We start from the raw sequence: 11,610 nt of genomic DNA, 5'->3' as shown, positions 1-11,610 counted from the left end.
GGTTGGCCGTGACGAGGTGTCCTTTTCGCTTTTATTTCTAACCTGTTAAAATATCAGACTCTCTGCGACAGCTACTGTCTCTTTAAAAACTTACGTGTTTCTGGGGCGCGTGTTGAAAGTGGTGCAGACTGGGAAACGCCGTAAGCAACACATTGACCGTTTCGGCTAGCTTAAGTAGCTGAAGAGACCAAGATTTATTACAAAATTGAATCGTTTACGGTGAAGGTAACGTCATAGAAAATATTTATTTTATATCGGAAAATGTGTCACTTCTGGAAATGTTTTCTTTATTTTGATTTACCGAATTTTTAATTCATTCATGTGTCAGTAGCTAGCTAGCTAGCTAACTAGGATGGATGTTTAGCTAGCATTGCAACACAACCTGCCTGCTGTAGTTCACTTTTAGCCTGCAAATTAACTAGCTCGCTAGCACTGTTAGTTTGTCGGCGACTTGTAAACTTTACTATCGACAGTTAGCTGTCTAACCGGCTAGTTTACGTTAGTGGGATGGTTTTACGATGAAAGTTATGCCGTTAGGTAGGTAGCTAGCATGCAAGCCCAGAAGGCCACACATGTGTAGCCTGTCGACGTGAACAGCTGTGCTCTGCTTGTGACTGTCGAGTCACAAACGGAAAAGTTGTGGCATCTGTCGAAGTCAGTCTCTTCACTGCCCTTTCTCGAAAACGTGTAGCTCGCTAGCTGCTTATGATAGGAATATATTCTGGCTGTAGTAACCAGCGTCAGCTAGCAACTAAGTAGAAAGTGTACAGTATAGTAAGTACTTTTAGCCAAGTGGCTAACTAAGTCACTACCCTTTGTCATGCATGTTGTTGATCTTGTTTGTTGTTCTTTCTTGCCAGATCTGTACAAGCCATGCCTCCTAAGAAGACCGCAAAGAGACAGTTGGATATCAAGCCAGAGGAATCTGCAAAGACAGCAAAAAGTCCCAAGAAAGCTAAAGGTAACAGTGGTTTGAAAATCCCGTTGTCAGCCACTGTTCTGCAAAGACCCTCCTCACCACATAGCCCCGTGGCGGCCATTTTTGTTACTGCCCTCCTTGTTTATTTTCCGAGATGGCTAAATAAAAGGTTTGTCCCCATTCGGCCTGCCCTGAATACAGCGTATGCTATGTGTGTTGTGACAGTCTCCCACAGCAGCCATGGGCAGGAGAAGGGCCTGGTCCTGGTTCTGGGCCAGGGAGATGTGGGTCAGTTGGGACTGGGAGAGGATGTCATGGAGAGGAAGAAGCCTGCTCTGGTGAACATCCCCGAGGGGGTGGTGCAGGTGGCAGCCGGAGGCATGCACACAGTCTGTGTCAGCGACACGGGCAGCGTAAGTCAACAACACGAGGGTACACTTTGCATTAAGCCATTTGCCTGGTACATGCTCTTACCCAGTGAGCCATCAGGGTGCTCCATGGATGGCGTTCTTGACAGTCTTGTTTCTCGATCTCCCTCGCTCTCCCTCCTTCTCTCTTCCCTCTCTCTCTCCCTCCCACTCAACTCTTCACTCATTCTCTCCCTCCCCTCCTCTTCCCCCCTCTCCCCTCCCATATTCCCTCCTCTCCTCCCCTCCCCTATTCCATTCTCTCCCCTCCCCTATTTCCTTCTCTCCCCTCCCCTATTCCCTCCCCTCTTCTCTCCCATCTGTAGGTCTACACGTTCGGCTGTAACGACGAGGGAGCCCTGGGCCGGGAGACGTCTGAGGAGGGTTCTGAGACGGTGCCGGGGAAGGTGGTCCTAGAGGACCGGGTGGTGCAGGTGTCGGCAGGAGACAGCCACACAGCCGCTCTCACTGAGGACGGCACCGTGTACCTCTGGGGCTCCTTCAGGGTACGTCAGGCGCCACCACAACTGACGTCCTGTAGACCGGGGATCTTCCACCCTGGTCCTCAGGGCCCACTGTCCTGTATGTTTTAGATGTTTCACTGCTCCAACACACCTGATTCGGATGAACTGTTCATTATCAGGCTTCTGCACAGCTGAATGACCCCTTCATCTGAATCAGGTGTGTTGGAGCAGGGAAATGTCTAAAACATGCAGGACAGGTTGAAAACATGCTGCTGTAGACCAAGCCGTGTTTGCTGTGTGGTCGGCTAAATGAGGCTAAAGTGTACCACAGCTGCTAATCTGGATTCTTTGTTGTTCTGAACCAGGATAACAGTGGAGTCATCGGCCTGTTGGAGTCCATGAAGAAATGTGCCCTGCCTGTCAAGGTCCCAATCAAAGAACCTGTGGTGAAAATAGTCTCAGGTGAGATGTTTCGCAACCCCAACCACCACACCTGATTCTAATGAAGGGGTCGTTATGAAGCTCAGCAGAAGGCTGATAACAGCCCATTCATTTGAATCAGGTGTGTTGGAGCAGGGAAACATCTTAAACAGGCAGGACAGGGGGTCCCGAGGACCAGGGTTGGGAAACGCCCTCGTCTAGATCAGGGAATCCCTGTCCTTCATGTTTTAGATGTTTCCTAGCTCCAACACACCTGAGATAAATGCACGTTAGTTTCCAGGCACTTACAGAGCTAGATAACGACCCATTATTTTGAATCAGGTGTGTTGGAGCAGGGAAACACCTAAAACATGCAGGACAGCGGGGGGGCCCTGAGGACCAGGGGTGAGAACCACTGCTCTAGATCACAGCCTCACCTCCCTCCCCCCTAGGATGCCCCTTGTTTACTTCCTCGTTTCTCCCCCCCCCCCCCCCGTCGCTAGGTAACGACCACCTGGTGATGCTGACGCTGGGTGGAGACCTCTTCACGTCGGGCTGTGGCGAGCAGGGGCAGCTGGGAAGGGTGCCGGAGTTCTTTGCAAACAGAGGAGGCAGGAAAGGGCTGTGTGAGTATCAGTGGAGGATTCAGCAAACCTCCGACCACAGCTCGGCACAGAGACCACACAGCAGCGCTGGTCATGAAGAAGTCCTCAACTAAACACACTTCATTTCTTCCCGAGAGGAAATATGCAGTAGAGGCGTCCAGTTAGCAAGTACCACAATACAGAATAAAACATGAAAAAGTGTGTAAAATGCACACAATAAAATACAGTACATAAAATGCACAGTATACATGCAGGCTTTTCCCTTCCTGGGCTGGGACTCGAACATTGGCACCGTTTCTTTCATGTAATTGTGTGTGTGTGTGATGGCGTGTTTTTTTTTTAAAGCCCGACTGCTGGAACCCCAGTTGGTGAAGGTCCGGTCCAGGGCCAAAGTTCACTTCACGGATGCCTTCTGCGGGGCCTACTTCACCTTCGCCGTGTCTAAGGAGGGCCACGTCTACGGCTTTGGACTGTCCAATTACCACCAGCTGGGTGAGCACCCACACAAACATGGAGCCTGGCATGATACGAGAGACAAGAGGAGAAAATAAAAACAATACAGTAAAAAATATAAAGTATACAAAGAAGTAAAGGCTAAAAAGTTAGGACAAGTGCCTAATAGAATAACAATAAAGGAAAATTCACTAAAATAGAAATTAGTTCGCTTCTGTCCATGACACACTCACACGCGGTCGACCTTTTCTCGTGTCACTCTTTTAACGAGTTCAGTCGATGTGACGTCAGGGTGGGAATCCGCCTAAAGCACGCCGTCCCTTTCTTGCGTTTCCCAGGAACCAAGAGCGTGGACACGTGCTTCGCCCCGGAGAAACTGACCTGCTTCAAGAACTCCACCACCTCCTGGGTGGGCTTCTCCGGCGGACAGCACCACACGCTCTGCCTCGACTCCAACGGTAAGGCATGCATTTTCTCATGGAAGCTTCCTGATTTGACAGGAGCCCTGCCCCTTTCTGTGACACCACACCAATCACGTTTTGTGACTTCAGTCACGTAGCATCCATGCTAAACCTAGGGGTAAAAGTTCTGGGTGGACTACACATTGTCATAGCGGGGGGGAAAACCACTCTGGAGCTTAGGTGTCCCACATTACCCAATGTCCCAGATTACCCGAATTCACCCTATGTGAAACTGAAAGCTCCTTGATTTGCAGCCAAACGCTGTACAACTGAGCTATTCCTATCCCTGTCCCCAGATCAAAGCCACATCCCACTGAGTCACATTAGAACATGAAGTCAGTCTCAAGGCCTGACTCTCCACAGCCTGCCCAGCCGTGACCAGCTTGTTGATTAACAGCATGCTAACCTAGTTGAGCCAGAGCTTTTCACTCATTCCTGGTTTGGGAATCAAACTTGTTAGTATCCCTGTGGAACTTGGCAAAGAAATAATAATACTTTTTTTTTTACTGTTTTGACCTGCATATGTTGAACTGTGCCTTTTGATCATGCAACTACCTGTCTGTGAGCTGAAATTGGACTGTGGAGGCTGCAAATGAACTTTGATTATGAACTCTTAATGAACTCTTTCTTTGATTTTGAACAACTGAATTGAAAGTGATGATTTCCCTGATTTGTGTGTCGATGCAGGCCAGGCATACAGCCTGGGCCGGGCGGAGTATGGCCGCCTGGGGCTGGGCGCGGGCACAGAGGAGAAGAGCGAGCCCACACCGGTGCCTGGCGTCGGGCCCGCCCAGGGAGTGGCGTGCGGCGCCTCCGTCAGCTACGCCGTGACCAAGCAAGGTGAGACTTCCTGAGTCTGGTGTCTCCAGGGCAGGTGAGACTTCCTGTGTCTGGTGTCTCCAGGGCAGGTGAGACTTCCTGTGTCTGGTGTCTCCAGGGCAGGTGAGACTTCCTGTGTCTGGTGTCTCCAGGGCAGGTGAGACTTCCTGTGTCTGGTGTCTCCAGGGCAGGTGAGACTTCCTGTGTCTGGTGTCTCCAGGGCAGGTGAGACTTCCTGTGTCTGGTGTCTCCAGGGCAGGTGAGACTTCCTGTGTCTGGTGTCTCCAGGGCAGGTGAGACTTCCTGTGTCTGGTGTCTCCAGGGCAGGTGAGACTTCCTGTGTCTGGTGTCTCCAGGGCAGGTGAGACTTCCTGTGTCTGGTGTCTCCAGGGCAGGTGAGACTTCCTGTGTCTGGTGTCTCCAGGGCAGGTGAGACTTCCTGTGTCTGGTGTCTCCAGGGCAGCTGAACGGAAGTGTAGGGTCATAGGTTGCATGTTTTGGGGTTTGCAGGTGTCAACCGTAGATAGGGATGGCGCATTCTTGTATAAGGGAGGATACTTTTGACACAATACACACACACACACTTATACTTAGCATGGTACGCACACACTACTCAGTACAAGGTGTTGTGATTGTTGTTGACCATGTGTGTGCGTGCTGCAGGGTCGGTGTACTCCTGGGGCATGGGCACCAACCTGCAGCTTGGCACGGGGGAGGAGGACGACGAGTGGAGCCCCGTGGAGATGTCGGGGAAACAACTGGAGAAGCGCGCAGTGCTGGCCGTGTCCAGCGGGGGGCAGCACACTGTCCTGCTGGTCAGAGATGAGCAGGAGAGCTGATGGTCACCCCTGCAGCCTGTAGAGGGGTGACCTTGGTGTGTACCAGCTGTGTTGAGTTCTTGCGTGCGGGAGGGGGGGGGGGGGTGTAGCTGATGTGACTTACTCCACAGATCCAAGCCTTGGAGGGAACAGGGTCTTGTTGAGGGATCGGGGTCTTGTTGAGGGCGCGGTTTGAAACTAGCTCCCAGTTACGACAGCTCTTGGCTCTAACAAAAACCCTAAACATCTTCGGATGTGGTTCAGTTGATCATGATAAACACGAGAAAGAAACTATTTTTTTAAATCTAGATTTTTTTTTCTTTTCTTTTTATTACAAATCTTTAGTGTGTGTGTGTGTGTGTGTGTGTGTATGATTGTATGAGGGAAAATGATCAACAAGCTTTTTAATGAATGAGTCCACCGTCTTTTAAAGATTTCCATATTCCTCAGAGCAATACAAGTTCTGACACAAGTTCAGAAGAGCATTCTGGCATTAGCCCCACGAACCTGAATCTGCTCCTTGTACCCCTTGCACACTCATTAGGTTGTACTAGTTCTAAAATGTACTGCATACTGTATCACACTGTTTGCTTATGTGAAATTAAAAGTCCAACTTTGTTTACATTCTTCGTCTATAATATTCCTTATTTATTGAGTTTAATACTGCTTAAATTCTGCAGTGACGAGCTTCATCCGACAGTTGCTACTTGTTATGCTTTGATGTCCTAAATTAGGAGATTACAAGGAAGGTAGGTTACCAAGAAGGTCCTATTCTGGTCATGAACTGTGCTGTGCTGTGGCAAAGTGACCGACAGTAACGGAGAACTTGAACGCAACTCTGGAAAGTTGAATTATAGCATGGAAGAAGCGCAAAGCGACTCGCTTCCCGTGTTGACGAGCAGGAAGTATCTCATACGTCGGACTCTGCCTCTTTCGTCTCGCTGTAGTGCACTGCAGAGGAGGAGACATGGGCATGAAAAAGCCCTCTCGGCTCCATTTGAAATGATAAAGATGCAGAGGAGGGAGGCCTCTCTCCCAGCATCTCCTACAGAGGGAGGTCTCTCTCCCAGCATCTCCTACAGAGGGAGGTCTCTCTCCCAGCATCTCCTACAGAGGAGGGAGGCCTCTCTCCCAGCATCTCCTACAGAGGGAGGTCTCTCTCCCAGCATCTCCTACAGAGGGAGGTCTCTCTCCCAGCATCTCCTACAGAGGAGGGAGGTCTCTCCCCCAGCATCTCCTACAGAGGGAGGTCTCTCTCCCAGCATCTCCTACAGAGGAGGGAGGTCTCTCCCCCAGCATCTCCTACAGAGGGAGGTATCTCTCCCAGAATCTCCTACAGAGGAGGGAGGTCTCTCTCCGAGCATCTCCTACAGAGGGAGGTCTCTCTCCCAGCATCTCCTACAGAGGGAGGTCTCTCTCCCAGCATCTCCTACAGAGGAGGGAGGTCTCTCTCCCAGCATCTCCTACAGAGGAGGGAGGTCTCTCTCCGAGCATCTCCTACAGAGGGAGGTCTCTCTCCCAGCATCTCCTACAGAGGGAGGTCTCTCCCAGCATCTCCTACAGAGGGAGGTCTCTCTCCCAGCATCTCTTACAGAGGAGGGAGGTCTCTCTCCCAGCATCTCCTACAGAGGGAGGTCTCTCCCAGCATCTCCTACAGAGGGAGGTCTCTCCCAGCATCTCCTACAGAGGGAGGTCTTTCTCCCAGCATCTCCTACAGAGGAGGGAGGTCTCTCTCCCAGCATCTCCTACAGAGGGAGGTCTCTCTCCCAGCATCTCCTACAGAGGGAGGCCTCTCTCCCAGCATCTCCTACAGAGGGAGGTCTCTCTCCCAGCATCTCCTACAGAGGGAGGCCTCTCTCCCAGCATCTCCTACAGAGGGAGGTATCTCTCCCAGCATCTCCTACAGAGGGAGGTCTCTCCCAGCATCTCCTACAGAGGGAGGTCTCTCTCCCAGCATCTCCTACAGAGGGAGGTATCTCTCCCAGAATCTCCTACAGAGGAGGGAGGTCTCTCTCCGAGCATCTCCTACAGAGGGAGGTCTCTCTCCCAGCATCTCCTACAGAGGGAGGTCTCTCCCCCAGCATCTCCTACAGAGGGAGGTCTCTCCCCCAGCATCTCCTACAGAGGGAGGTCTCTCTCCCAGCATCTCCTACAGAGGGGGGAGGTCTCTCTCCGAGCATCTCCTACAGAGGGAGGCCTCTCTCCCAGCATCTCCTACAGAGGGAGGTCTCCCAGCATCTCCTACAGAGGGAGGTCTCTCTCCCAGCATCTCCTACAGAGGGAGGCCTCTCTCCCAGCATCTCCTACAGAGGAGGGAGGTCTCTCCCCCAGCATCTCCTACAGAGGGAGGTATCTTTCCCAGAATCTCCTACAGAGGAGGGAGGTCTCTCTCCGAGCATCTCCTACAGAGGGAGGTCTCTCTCCCAGCATCTCCTACAGAGGGAGGTCTCTCTCCCAGCATCTCCTACAGAGGGAGGTCTCTCTCCCAGCATCTCCTACAGAGGGAGGTCTCTCTCCCAGCATCTCCTACAGAGGGAGGTCTCTCCCAGCATCTCCTACAAGCACTTGATTGATGAGCAGAGGCACGTCCTCTTTTTTCTTTGTAATGGCCGACGGAGAGAATATCAGGGTTGTTTGATTGACACAATGCATCGCAGGCTGTGTAAGGCTGGATGCATCACAGGCTGTGTAAGGCTGGCTGCATTGCAGGCTGTGTAAGGCTGGCTGCAGGCTGTGTAAGACCGGCTGCATCGCAGGCTGTGTAAGGCCGGCTGCATCGCAGGCTGTGTAAGGCCGGCTGCATCGCAGGCTGTGTAAGGCCGGCTGCAGGCTGTGTAAGGCTGGATGCATCGCAGGCTGTGTAAGGCTGGCTGCATCGCAGGCTGTGTAAGGCTGGCTGCATCGCAGGCTGTGTAAGGCTGGCTGCATCGCAGGCTGTGTAAGGCCGGCTGCAGGCTGTGTAAGGCCGGCTGCATCGCAGGCTGTGTAAGGCCGGCTGCAGGCTGTGTAAGGCCGGCTGCATCGCAGGCTGTGTAAGGCCGGCTGCAGGTTGTGTAAGGCTGGCTGCATCGCAGGCTGTGTAAGGCTGGCTGCAGGTTGTGTAAGGCTGGCTGCATCACAGGCTGTGTAAGGCCGGCTGCATCACAGGCTGTGTAAGGCCGGCTGCATCACAGGCTGTGTAAGGCCGGCTGCATCACAGGCTGTGTAAGACTGGCTGCATCACAGGCTGTGTAAGGCCGGCTGCATCACAGGGTGTGTAAGGCTGGCTGCAGGTTGTGTAAGGCCGGCTGCATCACAGGCTGTGTAAGGCTGGTGTGGTAATGTGTTTTGGGAGATGAATGCATCCAAAAAAGGTGAAAGCGAATTGTCTTTGTATTTGGCTCATGTGCAACAAATTGTGCTGAGTTTGATTCGTTTATCATACGGCTTCCTCATTGTTTTGATAAAGGAAAACCAATTAAAGTCTGTCTAGATAGTGGGCTGAGTCATTAAACATATTAATTGAACCTGCCACCAACAAATTGCTCGTCAAGATGTTGGGCAGAGGAGCTGAGTATTAACTTTCAAGTGTAGGATTAAATACCTCCAAGTCTGCATTGCCTTGATTTTTAAAGGAATTTACGTGCAATCTTGACGTGAAATTGTGACCCAAATTAATTGATTAAACACTTTAATTACCAGCAAATACGGTCAGGGTGTCTGTCGTGTTATAATCTGTCCAAGTTGCGTCCTCCGTTACCGGTTTTATGAAGTTGATTGTGCTCATCAATCACATGGGTTTAGCCTACTTGTTGTTTAACCCTTGTGTTATCTTCGGGTCATTCTGACCCATCAGCCGTGTGACCCACCGTCGTATTGCGACAAATTTACCCCATACAAAAACAAAGTGAAGCATTTTCTTTTAACCGTTGGGCTGTCGCAGACCCCCCACATTGCAAAGGTTAAAAGAAAATTATTTTTATTTGTTTTTGTATTGGGTAAAACTGGGTAAACACAACGATGGTTCGTTATGAACCTTTGGGTCATGTGACCCAAAGGCAGCACAAGGGTTAAAAATCAGAAGCAATACTGTATGACAGTCAGCCAATGTACTCTCCCCAGGATGTGTTTGGCAACGTGTGCTCTCAGATGTCCTTGTTAATTATCCTCCGTGTGTGTGCGTGTGTTTATCTCACAAGCGCTCAGTCATCCGCGCGTGAGAGGATATGAATTTGTGACCTCACACCCCTTCATCACTTGCGCACAGTTTCCACCGACCTCACGCAGGCCCAGCGCTGCTTCACCAGAGGCTCGCGACTAAAACGCCACTGTCGCAGCAACATTTGAAACCAAACTGAACGTCTGAATATCCACCTCACCGACTGTCACAAGCGACATCTCCCACAGCAATTCCTGCCTGAACCAGTATTCGTCCTAGCACTGCATATTCACACCGTATGTTTTTACCTTGTAGAATTGCTGTTGTTGGATGACAGTTGAACTGCAGAGAAAGTGTGTGGGTGCTGGAGTGATTCAGCCCATAGGCTCTGTAAAGGCCTTTGTTACAGGTCAGGTAATGGGAATGAGACAGGCCGCGTCAAGAGCGATTCAATCACCCACCAGAGAGAAGCGCCATGCTGTTTTTCTTTGCCTTTAATCGGACATTTCGAGCCTCGTGTACAAAAACGGTCGGTGATTACATGGAGCCAACAAACATTACCTTTGAGGGAGGGTGTGTGTGTGCATGATTGTTTGTTTGTGTGTGCGTGTGCATTTTTGGGGGTGTGCATATTTGTGTGCATGCGTGAGTGCATGTCTGTGTGTGTGTGTGTGTGCGTGCGTGTGTCTGTGCAATCTTGTTTGTTTGTGTCCATGCCTGCATGTTTGTGTGTTTTTGTGTGTGCATGTTTGGGTGTTTTGCCTATGTGTGTGCTTGTGCGTGTGAGTGAGTGAGCGAATGCAGAAACTCAACTCGACTAGAGCATTCTTGGGAAATAAATGACCTTTCTCCACAGTACATATTACACTTCACAAACGGGTCCTCCAGCAATCATGAATTTTCTCTGTAATTACCGCAGAATGGCTCTTCCCGAGAGCATTTTGAGGGTGGAGAGTATGTGAAACTGTGCCGCCCACAGCAGTGGACAGCCGTACAGGAAACCAGGAGGGTACTAGCAGCGAGAGGGAAAGTCTCCACGCTCATTAGATGTCACAAGCCTTCCTGAGACTCCGACAGCGCGACATCACCAAGCTCAACCACCTAAAGAGGTGGTTGAGGTGTGTGTGGTGATAGTGTGTGTGTGTGGGGGGGGGGGGGGGGGGGGACACAAAAGGGGCGACAATATTGAGGTGCATAGTGTGGAGCCCAATACAACAGCTGAGCGATAATGAGGTTGTTCCTGAAGAGGGTGTGTGTGCAAACCCCCAGCCCACTGAAGCTCTCAGAGCACCTTGCGCCAGATGGTCCCCCCCCTGCACATCCTCCCTTTCAGCTGCTTGTCAGGATGGAACCTGAGGTCTAAACTGAAACCTTTAAAACACTCTTGGAAATGAACCCCGGCGCTCTGCTGTAAACACTTGAGGCGAGCACTTATCAGTAAAACGATCTCCTGGCGGAACTCCATGAATCTGTTGTTGTGTGTTCAAGGGCGCTTTCAGACTTTACCGAATTTTACAAGCGTTAATTATTGATTGTCACTGGCTCCGTCTGAATCCGAAGAGTTCCTTTCTTGTCTTTTATGGCTGTGTTTGGCTGCGTCCTGGCTGCTGGCCCTGGCTGGGTGTTAATGTTTCTGCTGTGGCTTCGCTGGAGGAGCCAGCCTGCGTCCCTGCTCATCCGAGGACGCGAAGACACGCATCTCTCTGGTTCCAGACAGCACAGGGGATCATAGACAGACCCTCTCGGCTGTTTTAGCGCCACCTGTCTTGTTCTGCATCGCTGTGTTGTAATCGCCAGGGCAAGGAAAGTCTAAGGGGGGACTGAGGACACAAGATGAAATTCACCCCTCAGTTCACTTGACAGATCTGTCCCTTTGTGAACGAGAGGCTCAAAGGATCCTGTCCCGTTAGGACCGAGCGTCAGTACAACAGAGATGTCATAGGTTCAGAGCATTTGAGGCCATCGCCTGGGAAGCGCTAGCGTTGCAATATTCAGAGTTGTTATGAATGCTTCAGGAGCATGATATCTCTCTATCTTGTTCTCTCTTTCTTGCTCTGTTTTGTCCAATCTCTTGTTCTCCAGCTCTCTCTTTCCATGTCTCTCTCT

At 51.0% G+C, this 11,610-nt stretch overlaps 1 protein-coding gene across 1 annotated transcript; it reads left to right on the top strand.

The window, feature by feature from the left end:
- The first annotated feature begins 79 nt into the window (after positions 1–79).
- Positions 80–5,990, top strand: rcc1 (regulator of chromosome condensation 1). The gene is made up of 10 exons (XM_062466574.1): positions 80–225; positions 861–961; positions 1,145–1,332; positions 1,653–1,832; positions 2,156–2,252; positions 2,714–2,836; positions 3,161–3,307; positions 3,607–3,726; positions 4,417–4,569; positions 5,212–5,990. The coding sequence occupies exons 2-10, from the start codon at positions 874–876 to the stop codon at positions 5,385–5,387; spliced, it is 1,272 nt and encodes a 423-aa protein (XP_062322558.1). The 5' UTR covers positions 80–225; positions 861–873; the 3' UTR covers positions 5,388–5,990.
- The last annotated feature ends 5,620 nt before the right edge of the window (positions 5,991–11,610 follow it).

The sequence above is a fragment of the Osmerus eperlanus genome, chromosome 7, assembly GCF_963692335.1.
Source record: "Osmerus eperlanus chromosome 7, fOsmEpe2.1, whole genome shotgun sequence".
Taxonomy (NCBI): Eukaryota; Metazoa; Chordata; class Actinopteri; order Osmeriformes; family Osmeridae; genus Osmerus; species Osmerus eperlanus.
Note: the sequence above shows the minus strand (reverse complement) of the source record. Positions and strands in the feature narration are given on the sequence as shown.